Here is a 19155-nt window from a genome sequence, read left to right as displayed (position 1 = left end):
TTTTTTTTATCTATAATGTGTCTGTGTTTTAGAGCAAAACCTGGCTCTACCCAACTTGAAGCCCCACCTGGAATATTTTGGAAGCATTTGTCCTAAGAGGGCAGGACAGGCTCTCGGCTCTTGCCACAAAAATGACCTATTTTTCTGAAATAGATTCTGGGTCAGAATGCCTGGGATCAAGCTCACAGACTGTCCGATGGTTTCTGTCACCTTGTCACTTTGCTGTGTGGATGGGGATCGAGCTTGGTGCTGTGGCCGAGTTCTCGAGTTCTCGAGGCTGGTCCTTGGCTCGCTCTTCCACCTCCTGTTCATCACACTGCTTCCAAAATATTTCCGAAGTTTGGGATGGAAAAACACGCTTGGAGCAGGGCAGCAGGGACCGTATCTTCTGCCTGGGTTGGGTTTTGTTGGGGAGTGGCAGCAGCGCGTGGTGGACTTCGGTGTCAGATCTCGGGTCGTGGAAATCCCCACTCCTTTCTGGTGGGGTGACCTTGGGCCAGTTGAAAACCAGGAGCTCCACAGTGCTGGATACTGTAATGGGAGAACATGGACACTAACTCCTGATGATGGGCGTCTGGGATAAATATTCCATAAATGCACAAGGACTCCCGCAGTATGTAAAAACCGCCTCCTCCTTTCCATGCAAGAGTTCTCCTGCTAGACTGTTGTTCTCCACATTTTCATCCCGTCCTCTAACCACATGATTTTTGCCCTTCCTCCTAGCAGAGATGGAGCCCATTTCTTGACCCAGTAGGATGGGCATCCTGCACGGGACTTGCTTCAGCCAGTAAAATAGAGGTGGGCATGTCTGTTGAAGCATCAAGAAGCACCACGTTTCTGTTGGCCTCTTTTGTGTTTGTTCATTTGCATGTTGAAGAGCAAGGGTGGCTGGTCCATGGGTCCAAGGCAGAGGAGAGGCCCGTGGAACAGACCTGGACCCCAGCCAAGCCCAGCGGAGTCATGCCAGCTCCCTGGTTACCCAGACAACTTACAGATGTGGGAGCACAGACTCACGGTTTTTGCCTTCACCCAGTGAGCGTGGGGCTGGTATTTCTAGGGCGAGAGCTATCTGATCCAGCTGTGTTGCAGCCCAGACAAAACCCACAATTGGCGGGTCTTCAGCCATGGCATGGAGGAGCCTTGTGCCCCAGGTCGCAGACGTAGACCCTGACAAAAATGTATTCTTGGCTATCAAGAGCCCACAAACACGGGGTGGAGAAAGGGACCCTTAGAGTAGAGCAGGAAGGCAGCTGTGGTGGAGGTGAGCCCAGCGACTACCAGAACACGGAGGGACTGCTAAACCTGGGGTGTGGGCCATCAAGCAGAGCTCCCTAGAGGGGATCGTGGGTAAGCTAAGACGTGTGAAGAGGCATCACGGGAGTAAATAAGGCAGGCGGGCGAACATTGCCTTTCTTCATTATCCCAGAAGTCTGGTAAAGTCTGCTAGGTTTTTGTGTCCTTCTGTTAGGTTATTAATTTGATATTAATTTAACATATAATGATGTGAGTTAATGAACACTAAGGCAAAGCCTTCAGTGTTTTGTTGGCCTGTGTTCTGGTTTATAATCCCCACGCAGACCGGGTGGTGCAGTGGGAATATTTGGGGGTTCAGTGTGGAAGCTGAGACCCCTGATTCCAGAGGGCAGGTCCTGTGCTTGATGTACTTGGCTTGTGCTGATTCAGCTGCTGAGCCTTAAGTGGAACAGCTCTTCCTCGTACCTTTGGCCAACTCCGTAGATTCTTACATGGTCCTAATGGGGCCAAAGTCAAGAGCTCAGTCCCCTGCAGGGATCAATTAGAATTATGAGTTCGGAACTCATTACCCAAAGTTAAGGTTTTCAGCGGAAACAGTATCCAGTACCGTTGGTACTGATACAGAAGAGATGACGTGAGTTCTTTGAGGACACATCCGTGATGACAATAGCCATAGTTTGCGGAGTGTGCAGTGCTGTGCTAGGGTATTTTCTTTTTTTCCTTTTTCTTTTCTTTTCTTTTTTTTTTTTTAAAGATTTTATTTATTTATTTGACAGAGAACACAAGTAGGCAGAGAAACAGGCAGAGAGAGAGCAGGCTCCCCGCTGAGCAGAGAGCCCGATGTGGGGCTCAATCCCAGGACCCTGGACTCATGACCTGAGCCGAAGGCAGAGGCTTTAACCCACTGAGCCACCCAGGTGCCCCTGGGGTATTTTCAAATGACTTTCTCAGGGTTTTGTTGTATAGATGGACAAGAGGAGGCTCAGGAACTGTCCCTTGCCCAAGGCTGTCCAGCTGCTTATGATGGAGCCATGGCCTGGCCTGTCTGGATCTAAAGGCTGTGCTGTTTGTAAGCTACTTGGTGGGGGTGGGGGTGGGGTGGGTTTCTCATTTTAGAAATTCTGAGAAACTTTCTCAGTTTCTCAGAAACTGAGAAAATTTCTCAGTTTAGAAATTGAGTTGTCCTTTTCACCTGGGCAGCCCTTTGTTGTGGGCAGTCCTGTGCCTCGGATGTTTAGCAGGATCCCTGACCACTCCCCAATAGAGCCGGTAAGAGCTCTTCCTTCCCCATTTGTGACAAGCAAAAATGTCTGTGGACATTTCTGGGAGTTCCTCGAGTGACAGAAATCAGCCCCGAGGGAGACCCACGCTCTATGGTATCAGTGATCGAGTAACTGGGGGAAAACCAGGATTTCTGTTTGGGAAACCTGGACAAAGTGGAGAATCCCCGGATAACATTCAGCGATGGGGCTTTGGATTTAAATGCTCGTGTGTTCTCTGACTTGACACATTGGATGTTCAGGTCCAGGGGAAGATCTTCGCTGGCCTCCAGCTTAAGGGCTAAACCAGGCTTCATTCATCTGCCTGGTATCCTCTGTCTCCTGGGAATGTTCTTAGCTCCTGCTTGGCCTTCTAGGACAGGGGTCCTGGAATTGGGCATCTCCTTCCAAATGGTCTTTTCAGGGTACTGGCTGTAGGGGGTGAGTAATCGGGAAAGGAGATAATGAGAGAGACAGAGAGAGAAAGGTAACCCATCTCATCTCTGTGCACACCTTCACATGAATGAGATGGTGCCCTTGACCTGCTGACCAGCACAGTGCCTGGCATGCGGGGGATGCTTAATAAATGCTGGCTATTATTCCTGTTACTATTAATACTATGTATAACTATGGATCTTTTTTTTGTAAAATAAATAACTAGTTTCCGGAACACACTCCCCCAGGCTTCCTGCTCCATCAATATTCAACTTACTTATTTAAATTTAATTTTTTTTCAAGGTCCTGTGTTTAATTTTTAAAAAACCTAGTGAATTATTAGCATCTTATTTTTTTATTTTTTGAGTTATTTGCATTTTAATAAATAAGGACATTTAATAAATAACATGAGTAAGGGATCAACATGTAAGCCATTTAGCACCCTACCTATGTGTTCTTTAAAAAGCGGGAAAAAAAATTGCTTCTAAGGAGTTCTACATATGACCAAACGTTCTCTGTAATTTGAGCTTCTGACCTTTTTCTTTTTCTTTTTTGTTTTATTTATTGCTGTTACCAGTGAGATAATGGCCTTGCAGATAATGGCCTTCCTAACTTTATATATTTTATACCAAGTGCTTAGCTGGAGTTAATCTTACTTAGAAATAACGGAGTGTATGCTTTGTACCAGGCACGTTGTTGTAAGAGCTTTAGAGATATTCATTTAATCCTAACAACCCTGTGAAGTAGGTACTTCTATTGTTCTTATTTGTTTAGATGAGTAAATGGAGGCACAGAGAGGTTCACTAACTTGCCCAAAGGCACACAGCCAGTAGGTTCAGGGAAGTTTGGCTCTAAATTTTTTTTTAAAGATTATTTTAAGCAGGGGGGAAGTATTGTATTTTTTAAAGCATTTACTCATTTTAGAGAGCAGAGGGGGAGGAGCAGAGGGAGAGGGACAAGCAGACTCCACACAGAAGACGGAGCTTGAGGTGAGGCTCTGTCCTACAATCCTGAGATCATGATCTGAGCTGATATCAAGAACTGGCTGCTCCACCAACGGAGGCACCCAGGTGCCCCTAGATTCTGTTTACTTAAACATGCATATTGTGTCTTTGTGTACCCAGGAGGGGATGTGGGAGATGGTAGAGGAACCCTCAGCCCATCTCCTCTTCCTCCTCAGATGTTAGGAGAAAGCTAGCGAATCTGCTACCTCCTTCCTCAGCTCTTTCTCCAGATAGTTCCCGACAGCGGTACTGCAAAATCAGCTTCTCTCTCACACAGTCTTGGAGAAGCAGAGAGAGGCACGTGGACCGTCTAATCTCCTACATTTTATAGGGAAGAGTAAAGCCTGTGTGTGGACACATTTTACATGGAGTTTGTGTCTGTGTGTGTCTTTACTTAGTCCCAGGTTGGGAGGAGAGAGCCCTTGACATGCTGTGTCTGTCCCTCTAGACTAAAGAGTACAGAAAAGCAGGTGATAAACTGCACAGGCGTGAAAAGATCACGTGCTATTTTTGCATTTTAGCACAGCAGTTATGGTAACAATTCTACACAGAAATGAGGTGTGATTCATTGTGTATGGTTTCCTAAGAGGCTCTGGAATGCTCTGTTGCATCAGTTATGAAAATTACGTTCCTGCTTCCCTCCCCTACCACATCCAACCCGATCGGTAGCCCCAGACCTTCCATCTTTCCCCTGGAAGTGTTGATTTGAGCTTTGTCTCTTGATTGAAAGTGACATGGGAAGGGCAGGGTTCCCCTTTCGTGCAGGGTTGGTCTTCTGGAGAGTCTTTCAAGGACAGGAGGGTGCACTGTCCTGGCCAGGCAGCCGACCCAGGATACTATTTCTGGGCGTTTCAGTGGTGACAGTTCCAAACCCGATCACGCAGCGATGGGAGAAGAGAGAGAGCACTTAATAGAAGTGTTATCAAATTAAAAACGAAGCAGGATCCAATGTGAGCTCTTCTATAAATAACTTATGAAAAGTGAAAAGATGTTTCTGTTAGCAAATTTAAAATAATCGTTAGAATCCTTCAACAGATTGCTGCTAATTGGATTGAGAATTAAACAGCTTTGTATGAGTGTAGAGTTAATTAATAGCTCATTACTTTTTTAATAAGCCAAATTCATTTGGAAACAGAAGAGAGACAGCAAAGTTCATCACGGATGAGATGTTAGATTGGGATTAGTCCTCCTTCTCTTGATGAGAGGAGTTTAATTAAAGCCCGAGACCTATTTGTCTCATGAATGAGTTGCATCTAGAACCCCAATGCTCAGAGGTGGAGAAAGCAGTATCTTTCCTTATTCTATGTATTTGGGCCATATGGGGTTAATAATAAGAGTTGTGCGTGAATCTCCCTAATTCAACCTTTGAGTTTCTGCTCCCTCATGAAACTGTCCTCTTTGAAGCTGTGTTGATCTTCCAAACTCGTGGAACTTCCTGGTAATCCATAACGGATTTTATTTTCATCCTTTTTCACTCCAGACACACTGGGAATCTTACCTTGAAAGCAGTCCTCCATTCTCCTGCCTCTGTCTTGTCTTGTCTTGTCTAGATCATTTATCTAGTTTCCTGAGCCTTGCATGCCCTTTGTATTACATAACCTGGAACAGAGTAGCATCAGAAGAAAGGAACAATTTTGAATTTTTAAGGTAAGTATATTCTCATTACCCCATATGGAAATTCTCCTGTTGGCTAGCCCGCAGGAGCCCCATTTCTACTCTGCAGCCTCCTACTGATAGTTCTTGGCACCCTTTGGTGTGTTGGATAGATTGAATTTATTTGTCTTTTGGGATGGGTACATGTTCATTGAAGTGTGGCTTGCAAGTGTTCCCGCCTTTTTTGCTTTCCAAGCAATCAAATAAAAAATCACCCACCCTTCTACTGCAGATGGTAGATGTTGTCTGATTGTATGTCTGGCCACTGGAGTGCACGGACTGGCCTTCTCTTATAAATGCTTAATCGATGGATGTCGTTTAGGTTTTGGTTGTATTGTCATCTGCATATGAGGACCTATTTCCATTTAAGTGGATTGGAGGCTTCCCACCTGGGTTGGGAGGGAGGTCAGAAGAGCATGTCTTCTTCAGGGAAATGTTGAATGTCCTGTCTGGTGAGGAGATGATGTCCCCGTCGGCACTGAACAGTGACATGCAAATGAGTTTTTATTTTTTAAACAGATGCTGTGGCTGACTCAGCTAAGCATGAAAGTCTGATAACTAACAGCTCATTTGAAGAGCTGTTTGCCCACTCCAGGAATAATTAGCATGACCTGTTTCTCAGAAGGTGATTAATTCTCAGAGTAATAATCCATTATACAAATTTCTTTCAAGATCAGTTTGTTCCTTCCCTTTCCAAATGAGGACTTGGGTTCTGCAGCTCTCTGCTATTGAGGTCTCACCAGATTATTCCTTTTTCTTGAAACAGTTTTTTTTTTTTTTTTTTTAAACAGAACACAGAACCTAGATTTTCAGCAAAAAACCCTTAAAGAAGTGGGTATATAAATCTCTGGCATAGAGCTAAAGAAGTCCTACGGAGGGACCGTTCCCGAGGTCCCATATGAGTAGTGTGAACAGGGATGTTTTTGTGGGGCTCGTGTGGGGACTCTGTATCCAGACTGCACGGAGGGCCTCAGCTGCCTGCTAGTGTCTGGGCTGCTTCTCTGCCCTTTACTCCTGACTCGCCCCATCCGCATTATAACTCGTGCTCCCCTGCGCTTCCCAGGCCCCCATCTTTCCTCTTCTAGCCATTCCCAACCACTGAGACCTACTCTGTGTTTCATAACTATTTGACAGGTTCATTATTGCTGGATAAACATCTGAGTCTCTGGTGTGACCCGAATTTCTCCCCTCCCTCCCACCTGGGCTTGATCTGGGTGATACCACCCTGTCCCCGGAGCTGGGGCTCCAGTCCCTGGGGCCGCGGTTCAGGATTGGAATGACTTTCCCAGATGCTGAGATGTGAGGTCAAAAGAGAGCCCTGCCCCATGTCAAGGCCGGAGTCTCTGACGCTTCTGTTTGTCTTCTCTGGTGCTCCCAGGCCCACCCAAACCGCCCCCTTCTTCTCTCCTCCAGGCATGTACCTGGGTTTCCTCACTGACTTCCCTCCCTCTTCCCTTGGTGCTCTAGAATCCATTTCCTGGGAGAAGCCTGAGAGGTTTTTAGTAAATGTTTTATTGAAATATACCACATATATACAAAGGGACATGTACCTTAAGTGTACAGCTTGATGAGTTTTCACAAACTGAAGGCAGCCACAAGAACAGTGCCCTGAAGAAGAAATAAGAAGTCATCAACCCTCTAGAAGCTCCCCTCTCTTTCTTCCCGGTCAATATTCCCCTCCTGAGGTCACCACTGTCCTAACTCTGGGACAGTTCTCAAAGTCATCAACCTGATTTAGTCATTTTCCTACTTAAAATCCTCTAATAACTTCCCTCTGTGCCTGAGGTAACAGTCAAGCTTTCCACTGTTCTCTGTCAAAACTTTGCCTTTATTGTCAGCTCCTTTCCCACCTTCCCCCTCCCTCCTGTCTCTCACCCAGCCTTTGGCGTCCCTCCTTAGCTTCCTTTTGGGCCTCAGGATCTTTGCACATGCTGAGCTTGCTGCCTGGAATGCTGTTTCTCCAAATCCCTTCTTTCAGGCCTTAGGTAAAAATGCAAACGTATCAGGGAGGTCGGTCTCTGCCACCTAACGTAAACTGACCTTTCTCATCTAGTCTTACTCTGTTGTATCTCCTGTTTTTTCCTGTGTTGACTTACTGTCTTTCTGTCGTTTTGCTTGTTACTTGTCTTTTCCACTCTAAAATCTAAGTGAAGGGGCACCTGGGTGGCTCAGTGGGTTGGGCCTCTGCCTTCGGCTCAGGTCCTGATCCCAGCATCCTGGGTTCGAGCCCTGTGTTGGGCTCTCTGTGCAGTGGAGGGCCTGCTTCCCCGTCCCTCTGCCTGCCTCTCTGCCTACATGTGATCTCTGCCTGTCGAATAAATAAATAAAAATCTTTAAAATCTAAGTGAAGAGAGAGGGGTCACGTCTGGCTGACTCATTACCATGTCCTCTGCCCCCAGGACGTTGGCGCTAAATACATTTTGGATGAAAAAGTTAACACAGAGTCAACTGATTTTAAATGTGAAATCTACAGGAACCAAAGGCAGGGAGTGAAGTCCGGTCCCAGAGCTAAGAGCTCAGGGTTGAGAACCAGGCTGATCTCCTGCCCTGGTGGAGGATCTTTGGAGATGCTTGAAACCTCTGTATCTGGCGAGTTCTGAATAGCACGGGCCACCGCTTTCCCACCAAGCAATCCAGAGGCCTGAGGAGTGGTGGGGGGGTGGGGGGGGGTTCATCTGGCTACTGTCTGCTGTGTGTATCCTCTTCCTGTCGCTGATGAATGCTGGTCCCTTTCCCACACTGTCCTGATACTACCATTTACACGACCACAGCACCTCCCTAGTGACACTTGCTTCCTACCTGTTGCTTTCTTGTGTACCAGAGAGTACGGAAAACAGCCGAGAAAGGGGGGGAACAAGAAAGGACAATTCAGCAAGGGCTTGACCTCCTTAGCCAGCTCTTCAGGTAAGTCCATCAAATTACTCTGGGGTCGTGGGCTCTGTCCTTGCAATTTAAGTGACTTTATTCTAGATCAGTGCTGGGGGCAATGCATGTGGCTAATGCATTTCTTATTACTTTAAGATCGAGACTTACAGAGGGAAAGGGTTATTTGCATTTTTAAAAGGCTTTTTGGATTTCAGACCTTCAAAGTTCAGATTTGCTTGTCCCATCGCATGGCTGAGAGCAGTGAGTTTAGCGACCTTAACACGGGGGGTCTGGTGAGGTGTTTATTTTGTCTTTCTTATTGCTGGCTTCAAGTGGTCCTTTTCCCCACGGGGATGTTGGGGATTTGGTGTGCTGGTTTTCCAAAAGGCCCTCAAGCAGGTAAGCACAGCTCTGATAGAAGATCCTCAAGAGGGGCACCTGGGTGGCTCAGTGGGTTAAACCTCTGCCTTCGGCTCAGGTCATGATCTCGGGGTCCTGGGATCGGGCCCTGCTTCGGGCTCTCTGCTCAGCGGGGAGCCTGCTTCCCCCCCTCTCTCTGCCTGCCTCTCTGCCTACTTGCGATCTCTCTGTCGAATAAATAAATAGACTCTTAAAAAAAAAAAGACTCTCTGCGCCCAGACTCCTCCTTGCAGTGTCTGTCCTCGCATGTTTTGGTTATCTCTCGCTGCTTCAGCAATGCCCCCCACATTAAGTGACTGGGCTAAACGTGTTACTGTCTCTCATGGGGGCGTCAGTTGACTGGACTCGGCCGGGCATTCGCTTCCTCGGGCGCGTGAGGACAGTGTGGGCGGGTGCTGTTGGGACCGCCATGTGGCTTCCTCACAGCGGGGACAGCCGGCACTGGGTATCTGCCTTGGGTCAACCAGAGTGCCCCCGAGCAGCTTCTCTGTTGGGGCTCGAGCGGCTCACGGTGGGGACGGCTGAGAGGACACGCATTCCGGGAAGCAAGAAACAGAGCTGCCAGACTGGTGACGAGCTGTCCTCGGACCCAGGGCGGCGTTCTTACTGCCCTGTCCTCTCCGTCAGCATCCTCAGAGGGCCCGCCTGGACTCGAGGGAGTGGAGGTACAGACTCTCTGGATCGGCGAGTGTCAAGGTCACATTGCCTAGGAACGCGTGCCTTGGGAGAGATGGAAGCCGCCGTCTTGGGAACAAAGAGTCGCCACATTTTCTCTTCCCATGGCTTCAGCTTTCCCTGTCTGCGCCCCAGATCCGTGCGCTTTGGGAATGACTCGCCATATGGAGCAGGGGCTTGACATGAATTCACTAATGACTTCTGATACTACCGTATTTACCTAAACAGAGAGACAAGGTGTCAGATCAAAATGCCCTTTCCCTCTGTGCTGTCTGGAATATTGTGACCCCCTTCTAGGGCCTGGGTTCCTCGAGCTTCTTCCCCACACTCCTGATTTTTGGATCACCCTCCCTGAGTAACTGTGTTGTAATTTGTGCTGGCGCCGTGTGATTGTGATATTGATCCTCCGGGTTGAGAACAAAGTGCGTGTGCACGCGCTCGGTTCCGTCTGTCTGCCGAGACATTTAACCACGAAGCCCGAACGTGCTATTGAAATGACGGTCGTTTTTAGATTTTTTTTCTGTGACATCATTTCTTCCAGCTTAAATAATGGAAGGTGCTGTCTTGTATTTTCTTTTCACCAGACGACACGAAATTCTTCAAACTGTATTGCCATGTTAGTTTTCGGGAGAGATTAGTCAAGCGCATGGGTAAATGCATGTTTTTCTTTGCTTCCTTTTGCTGCCTTTTCTTAGAGCAAACTTTTCTAAAGGTGATGAATGGCTGGGAAGATGAAATGCTCAGCCTGTGCAAACCAGCTGTCTCCTGCACGTCCTCCTACACGTCCCTCCTGCATCTCAATCTGAGACCTCCCCTTCCCCTCTCCCCTATCCTGACTCTCCTGGAGGGTTCTGAGTCCTGTTGGGCATCTTTGTTTCGCTTGAAAATTCTCTCTCTTTTTTTTTTTTAATATTTATTTATTTGAGAGGCAGAGATCACAAGTAGGCAGAGAGAGAGAGAGAGAGAGAGAGAGAGAGAGAGAGAAAGAAGCAGGCTTCCCGCTGAGCAGAGAGCCCGACTTGGGGCTTGAACCCAGGACCTTGGGATCATGACCCGAGCTGAATGCAGAGGCTTAATCCACTGAGCCACCCAGGCGCCCCTCACCCAGAAATTCTTTAAAGCATCTATACACCTTTCTTCCCTTTACGTGGAAACAAATAGAAAAGTTAAAAAATTTAAGAAATATTTATTTATCTTTAATTTTCACTTTCTTCACACGTCTGTCTCTTTCCAAACTGGAAGTCCTATGGGTGGGGGAACATTAACCCTTTACCTTCTTTTTGATGTTTTTTGGACTCAGGTGTATGGAGCTGAATGGGGTCTAGGGGGAACCGGTCTAAACCTTGATTTTTATTGAGGCGGCCTAGAGAGAGCAGGTGGTATGCTCAGGGCAGCCACGCGGTTTAGCGGCTGCACGAGGCTGCTGTTGGCTGTTGTCTTGTGTCGCGTCTGGGGCAGCCTCAGCTCATCCAGCCCCCCTGTGCCTGGAGCGGTCTCTCCCTGAGCCTGTTGCCTCCTTGTGGGTGAAGGGCCTTGGTGCCCACCGTGCCCTCCACGTTGGATGCTGGGACCTGGTCTGTTGATGGATGCTTTTGTTTGATGTTCAACTTTCTCAGCCACCCAAGAATGAAGCACTTTCCACCCAGGGTCAAAGAGAAAGGAACTGTTGATACCGAAACCCTGCCATGAGCCCTGGTTAGTATGTTCTCTTATTTAATATTTTGACTCAGCCCCCTTTGCATTATTTAGGATGCAGACGTGGAGATTTTGGCATCCTGCGAGCCCACACGAAAGGGCAGAGCAGAGCATGAATGACGCTGGTCTGTTAAGCTGTTGGCTCTGTTGAAGCAGGAAAGCGGGGATAGACGTGAAGCTGGAAGCTTCGGATTCCATTTGAACAGTCCAGTGGTGCAAACTTGGTGGGCCTTGGAAACATCTGGAGGGTTGGTGAAAGCACATGGGCTTCCTGAACTTGAGGTAGGGACTGAAAAGGTGCATTTCTGTCCTGCTTCTCTTGTAGGCCTCCCTAAAAGCCCCTTACCACGGCCTTGACCATGCTCTGCCTTCCTCTGGTCTTCTGGCCCTATGCTCAGGCTTTGGAGGCCTGGATAAGAACCAAGTTTTTCTCATCATGCTTAATTTTCTTTTTGGTAAGAGGGCCTTGGAAACCAGGGGTTCCTTTGATATTTTGCAACCCTGAATGACCAGGTACTTGAAAACAGGTTTGCGTGAGAAACAGAGGACATTTGGACATGGTATGTAAATAAGCCCAGGGCAGGCACTGCACGTTGGTGTCGGGCACCAGCCGTGAATGTTACATGTATTATCTATTCGGTACAACAGACTTGCAAGGTAGACGTTAGGTTACCCATGTTTTATGGAAGAGGAAAGTGGATTCTGCGAAGAATTGGCCTTACTCAGTGATGGGGCTGGGATGAGACTTTGCCAGGTCATGCTTTTCAGTGACCCTGTGCTACCGTTTGAGAAGGCCAGAGAGCAAGGACCTCCCCAGTCCATGATATCAGTCCGTGATATCAGCAATAATAGCAAGTCTCAGGGAGTCTGGGCGGCTTAGTCAGTAAGCATCTGACTCTTGGTTTCGACTCAATTCATGATCTCAGGGGTTGTGAGTTCAAGCCCTGCGGCGGGCTCTGTGCTTATTGTGGAGTCTGCTTGAGGTTCTCTCCCTCTGTTCTTCCCCCCTACCAAATAAATCTTAAAAAAAAAAAAAAAAAGTAATAGCACTTAATAGGTTGAGTGTCTGCTCTGTGGATTGATGCTGGGCAAATACTAAGCATTTTACATAAATCATTGTGCTTAAACCTTGGCCATATTATGCAAAGAAGGTGGCTTTGATAGATACTGTAGCTCAGAGAAGTTACTTGGCTTGCTGGAGTTGGTAAGTGGCAGAGCTGGGCTTCGAACCTGGCTGTAGCAGATTTCTAAGTCTGGACCCCTAGGCTGCTCTCATTACTGGCTGGGTGACACATACCCCAAGATTTTCACCTGGGGCCTTAGGAAATGGTTGATCTAGCTGTCGGCCTTGGGGTTTTGGGAAGCAGTAAGCTTGGCGGGGAGAGAGGTCCCATTTGGACATGCCGAGTTTAAGGAAGTGCACTAAAACCCTGTCAAAGGCCCCACGGCGGCCTGTGCCAGGAGCTGTGTTCGAGGGTGATGGCGGGAAAAGGGCAAGACTCCTGGTGTTGACATTTTCAGAACTTTGTTCTGTGACCCAGAATATGCCTTCTACATGGTGGGTGTTGGAATTGACTTCAAGATGACCATCATCTTTCCAGCTTTCTGTTGCCTCCCTATAAAGCGGAGGAAATGAAGATAATCTCTGGAATTTGAGAAAAGCACCAAGAAAGCCACAACGTGCGATGAGGTGTGGTGAACATGTGTACCATCTAAAAGCGCCTGCTCGCCATGGTTTTTCTGTGATGTTTGTTTTTCACAGGATATTAGATGAGAGGTAGAAGTCACATGCTTACCGGGGTGGGCTTAATTTTCCTAGAAGGAGTTGAAAGTGAGTCCAGAATAGGCTTTTCATCAATACATGGGTTTTCTTTAAGCTTTCCCCCCCATTATCGCTCTCCGATGGAGCCTTCACACATATAATGTATAATATTTATTTACTAAGTTCTCCTCTCCACGAGGTTAAGAGGAATACGATTTTGCCAGTTAGGGTGGAGCCACAAACCCTTGTAATATGTGACATTATTTTATCTCTACCCTTCCTTCCCCAAACAATCTTCTTCCTCTTTGTGGGGTTTGTTCCTCCATTGAGAACATAGGATTCATAAAAAGCTCTGGAAAGTCAGAGAATGATGTCCGAGGTGGGGTCTTAGGGACTTCCCTTCCTTTGGTTTCACCCAAAAAGGTGCTAAGCAAGGTTTTGAAACTTTACCTCTTGGTGTCCCATGTGACAACAGGACAACACATGTTTTGGGAAGGAGATTTGTTCCCACTGGGGGGTCTTCATCAGCCTTATGTTGCCATAGGAGACTCTCTCTCTCTCTCTCTCTTTTTTTTAATATTTTATTTATTTATTTGACAGAGAGAGATCACAAGTAGGCAGAGAGGCAGGCAGAGAGAGAGGAGGAAGCAGGCTCCCTGCTGAGCAGAGAGCGCGAAGCGGGGCTCGATCCCAGGACCCTGAGATCATGACCTGAGCTGAAGGCAGAGGCTTAAACCACTGAGCCACCCAGGTGCCCCACCATAGGAGACTCTTAAGGAGGGTTGCTGGAGGGGAGGCAGGTGGGAGGGATGGGGTGGTGGGTGATGGACACTGGGGAGGGCAGGTGCTGCCATGGTGAGTGCCGTGAACTGTGGAAGACGGATGAATCACAGACCTGTACCCCTGAAACAAATAATACATTAGATGTTAATTAAAAAAAAAAAAAAGCACAGGTTGCTGTTGCACCTGCATTCCTAGATGTGCCTAACCTCACCGGGTCAGTTGTCTGACCCAAGGTCTCCACCTGTACTTTTGGGGGACGGTGGGGCCAGACTCTGTTCTCTGCACTGGCTGGTGGACCCAGTGACAAGAGGCCAGTGTTGACCTCCACCGGTAAACCCCGCGATGTGTGAGCCTTTGGAGGGATGAATGAGCTTACGGGCTTGGCTCCTGGCCAGATTGGGTCAGGTGAGGCAGGGTGGTTGTAATTAGGGGCCAGGCCACTTGGTCGAGGCAGTAGCCATTTCCTGTCTGGTCTTTTCCCTTTCTTAGTTCTAGTCTCATCTTCCCTTTCCTTCCAGGTTTACCTGCCCCTTAGTTGTTTTCTTCTTGCTTTCATTCCCTCCTTCTGTATTTTCCTGTTTTTCCTGTTGTGTCTTGGTTTTGGTTCTTCTCTGCCCCCCTTCCACCCAGCATACCTTGAGACAAGGATTTGGGTGCATGTGGTTTATTCTAGAGGTTTATTCCCAGGAAGCACCTGTTAGAGGGGTTGTGGGACAGAGAGGTGAGGAAAACCCTCAAACACTAGGTTACTGAGCAGTCCTGCTGGGGACGTGCCCAGGTTTGTGTCCTACACACCGTAATTACCTGCCAAGGGACACGGAAGTGTGACTTCTGGTCCGCTCTGCCCTCGTGGTCAGGAAATGCCCTCACACTGAGACATCGGTCGTTTGCGGTATAGGCAGGAGATTTCTGCAAGTAGGGACCTTTGGGAAGCAGCAAAGGGATGGGGGCTGCTGATTGACACAGTCTGCCCTACTCTGTTTCTCTCTGACTCTTTACAACTTTGTGCTGAAATGGGATAAACAGTTTGTTGGATTTGCCGAAAACGTATTTATGTCTCTTATTCCCAATGTAAAAATTAGGTCGGTTGAATATTTCATTTCCCAACACTAGTTAAACACATTAAAAAATTGTCTGGAGTCTCCTATGTGGGCGGGGGGGGGGGGGGGAGGCCTGTGTGTGTGTGTGTGTGTGTGTGTGTGTGTATCTGTGACCTCCAATGAAAATCTAGTTTTCTTCCAAATTTAAGTACATTAGATATACAATCTGAGACCTTGAACACAACTTTTTTTTTTTCCCCTTTCTTTTTTTTTTCTTTCTTTGATCTTTCCTGAGAATCGTCCCTACTCTCATGTCCCTGCCAGGCTGTGAGGGACAGCAGTCACCCAGGTCAGGCCCAGGTAGGCAGTCATTTTGTATAATCATGAATCCGAATGTTTCTACTTTCTTCTATCATGCCCTCCCCCTGCTTCCACCACGTGGGTATCCATGAGTATGCAGATCGTGAATGTCCATTTTCTCAGCCACCTGCGAAACAGGCAAAATACTGGACAAAACTAACCTGTTACTAGCAATGCTTTATTGAGCATTTACTACCTGTACTGTGGTAAATGTTCCCTTATTTTTCATTAGAAATATACTTAGATACTTTATAGATATATATATATCTATATATATATCTAATATAAATATATTAGAAATATAATTAGAAAAATATTTCATTGGATAGAGGTGGAGCTGGGATTTGAACCCACAGTGGCAGACTCCAGTCTGGGTCATAAGATCGCTGGTTGATTGCCAACGTGAAAGCTAAAAGAGCAAGAGCCTGCTTTGTGCTTTTCATTGCCAAGAGTGTTTTGTGTCTCTTATGGACTCTATCCCCAGCAGATCCCATAAGGTCTGCCTTTTATCCTGGTAGTGAGGAAACAGTTTCAAGAACTTAAATTTTAAAAAAAAGATTTGAGAGAGAGCGAGCGAGCACAAGGGGGTGAAAGGGACAGAGGCAGAGGGAGAAGCAGACCCCCTACTGAGCAGGGAGCCAGACGTGGGGCTCCATCCCAAGACCCAGAAATCATGACCTGAGCTGAAGGCAGACAGTTAACCAGCTGAACCACCCAGGCACCCTGAGAACGTAAATGTTTTTATCTTTGTGTCCTTCAGGAGTAATCTGTAAATCAACTTAAATTTGGTAATGAGTGTGTGTACGTGGTATCCAAATGTTCTGATGAAAAGGCGAAGTTAACCACATGTTTTATCTCTCTGGCCCCAGGAATTCTTTTGACCATACATATTATCTGGACTTGGGGTAAAATAATTTGGATAATCGGTTGAATGTTTGGCTTAGGAATTTTAGTGTTCTACTACTTCATACTTTAATTGCTACTAATTCCATCCCGACACACAGTGTCCTAAGTATTTATACTTGCACAGGAAATGCTGTCTTCGTGGTGCAGCTCCTCTTCTCCTGTCCGGACACCTTGTTTTGTGCTCCTAGGACTGCCTGGGGACATGCCCCCTTAGAGTGTTTTTCTGTTGTTTTGTATTGGTTGTATATTTCTTTTCCCCACCAGGCTGTGAGCTCTGTCACAGCAGGGCCTGAGACAAGAGCCCCTTCTGTCCCTGACCCTAACTCAGGAATGAAAGAGAACTTTTGTGAAGGTTTTGGAATGAAAACCACATGGAATCAGCCCCGAGGCCTGGGGTGGGGGGGTGGGGGGGTGGCTCAGGCTGTATTTCACGGCCTAGTGTCTTGATGCATAAGCGTTCCTCCTCCGTGGCATTCTGTTTTTTTTTTTAAAGATTTTATTTATTTATTTGACAGACAGAGATCACAAGTAGGCAGAGAGGCAGGCAGAGAGAGAGAGAGAGAGAGAGAGAGAGAGAGAGAGGGAGAGGGAAGCAGGCTTCCTGCGGAGCAGAGAGCCCGATGCGGGGCTCGATCCCAGGACCCTGAGATCATGACCCGAGCCGAAGGCAGCAGCCCAAACCACTGAGCCACCCAGGCGCCCCGACATTCTGTTTTCATTCACAGACAGATTTGGGGGTTTCCTGAGTGTAAGGCGACTCTTCACTGACCCAGAGCAGTGACTGTACGTGCTGCCCCTATGGCTGAATTTCTCAAGGGGGCCGTTCTCGTGAAGGGAAACCTCTTTCTACCTTCAGACCTGCCTTTCAGGAAGCTAATGCCTAGACAGTGATTGCATCCGTGCTGGGTACCGGGCCCTGTGGGAGGCCTGTGGGACCTTGCAGGGCCAACCCACCACGGTTCCCGCTCTCTAGGCGCCTCCAGCCCAACGGCAGAGAAGTCCCAAGCCCAGAAATGGTGACCCAGTGAGGAAGAATCCAGTGCTGTGGAGGCCTTGGTGGTGGTGGGGGAGGTATGGGGAAGAGTGGCTTCTCCTGCGGCTGTCGCTCGCTGGGTGGGGGCATTCCGGGTGTGTCCTTGATGAGCTCCGTGGTGGCCTGGTAGGCAAGAATGGGAGTGAAACCTTTAGACTGAGGCGGGCCCCAGAGGTGCTGGGGGAAGGTGGGGTTGAGAAACACCGCCTGCAGAGGGGAAGGTTAAGGTTGGGAGGTAGGGATGGAATACTTGCTGCGGCAAACCAGATAGCTTTGGTGGGGTGGGGAGGCGAGGGGTCCTATCCGCGGAGGCCCCAGGTGCCGTGAGGGAGGGAGCCCAGAGCCAGGAGGGGAGGAAGGCCTCCAGGAGCGTCGGCCTAGGGTAGGCCGGGTGCTGTGCGGGTCCGGCGTTCTTCGAAGCTTTCTGTGTGTCTCTCACAAAGTTTCTTACCCTCTCTGATCCATGCTTCTTTCACCTACGGCTCACAGAATTTCACTCCCGACCTACCGGATCACACGAGGTGTCACAACACTCAGAGCGCATTGATAGGATGAAATTATTTTGTGTACTCTAAGATTCTGCATACATTGAGGAAATTGGAAATTGTTATTGTTTTTTTTTTTTTTTTTTTTTTTTTTTGGTCGTGGAGTACAGAGGGTAGATAGATTTAATCCCACTTCCCTGGTCATGGTGTAAAGACTTGTTACTGTTAAGGTGAAATGCCCAAGGGTACATGTGTGTGTTGGGGTGGGGGGTGGGGGGCCGAAAAGCCATCAGGCTGCCCGTACCCAGGACGCCCATGGCATGAAGACGAGGTGTGCGCACTGCTCCGCGGACCTTGTGCAAGGCTGGCATTAATACTGCTTCTGCCAGAACCCAGCCTGGTGAGGGCGAGTGTGGGAGGCAGTCCGTTAGGGGGAGGCAGCAGAAACACGGGTCAGGACGGCTGAAGCCAGCTCACACTGCAGACCGGCCACTGGGTAGGTGAGGGAAGTCAAAATACCAAACCATTTAAAAGTTTCTGCAAGCCGGCTCTGCGATTATGGAGCGATTAATGGGCTGCCACACCCAGGGGCCCGAGGCACCAAGTACTTAAAACATAGCCTTTGTAGACCGATGCTGTGCGGTAACATTTATGCTTGAAGTAATTTTTTTTTTTTTTTTTTGCTTTAACATATAATTTGGTTTGCCTCAAACTACGAGGTCGGCTCCCAGCAGTACTGGGTCCGTTCTTCATCCTTGTAAGGATGTACGCCATCAGGTTTAGGACAAATGCTGAGACTTCAGTGCAGTCCTTGAAGATCGTGCCCCATAGAGTGGGGAGCCCTCAAAAAAGAAAAAGAAGAGTCACTTATTTGGAGAGCGGACCGACAGATCACGGAGAGCTTTCTGTTCTATGCTTATGCAGTATTTGCCGGGGTCAGGGGTGAGCAGTAGTATTCTGTGTACCCCATTCAGAGGCTTCACAGTGACCCTCAGGAGTAGGTGCGGCTTCCTTCACTTGAGAGATGACACTGAGGCTCACTGGTGTGGCCGGGGGTTTCTAACCAAGATCAGAACCTGTGAGGGTCTGTGTGCCATGCTGACTCTCTGAGGCTTTCAGCAAAGGGAGTCTTTACCAATTGAACGGTTGATTTTGGTAATCATGGGGCTGTGATAAAGTTGGCACTCTCTGTTTCTCATCAGGCTCCTTGGGGCTGGTTTCTGTCACTGGGGATGGGTGGGCTGGCTGGCTCTGTCCCCTACCCCCAGAATCCCGGAGGGGACCCTACTGTCTGACCTCCCTCATGTGGCTGGTGGGTGGGCCGAGAGGGGTGGTCTGGGGAGGATAGCTTGTGGTCCTCTTCAGAAGCCCTACTTGGCAGACCCCCTGTGGCCACATTCCTCCTAGCATATGGATGAGAATGAGCTGATTCTTACAAAGGAAGAGCGATTTGGGGGCTGTCCAAGCCACGCAGAAGACACTTAGGATTATGGAGTCTCGTGCTTTTTGCTCTCGGGAGCCATAGG

General features: G+C 48.1%; 1 protein-coding gene across 16 annotated transcripts in view; it reads left to right on the top strand.

Moving 5' to 3' along the window:
* Positions 1-19155, top strand: part of PTPRT (protein tyrosine phosphatase receptor type T) — a 1049177-nt gene that overhangs the window by 62977 nt on the left and 967045 nt on the right. For 5 of the 16 annotated variants that reach the window (XM_082744647.1, XM_082744646.1, XM_082744645.1 and 2 more), the window contains exons 2-3: positions 5503-5599; positions 8427-8509. The exons of the other annotated variants lie outside the window; for them this stretch is intronic. In XM_082744647.1, coding sequence (XP_082600773.1) covers positions 5503-5599; positions 8427-8509 — 180 coding nt within the window. The remainder of the gene's footprint in view (positions 1-5502; positions 5600-8426; positions 8510-19155) is intronic. 16 annotated transcript variants of the gene reach the window in all.

Source organism: Mustela nivalis (assembly GCF_964662115.1).
Source record: "Mustela nivalis genome assembly, chromosome: 8".
Lineage (NCBI taxonomy): Eukaryota > Metazoa > Chordata > Mammalia > Carnivora > Mustelidae > Mustela > Mustela nivalis.
The sequence above is the reverse complement of the archived record's forward strand: the minus strand, read 5'-3'. Positions and strand labels throughout refer to the sequence as shown.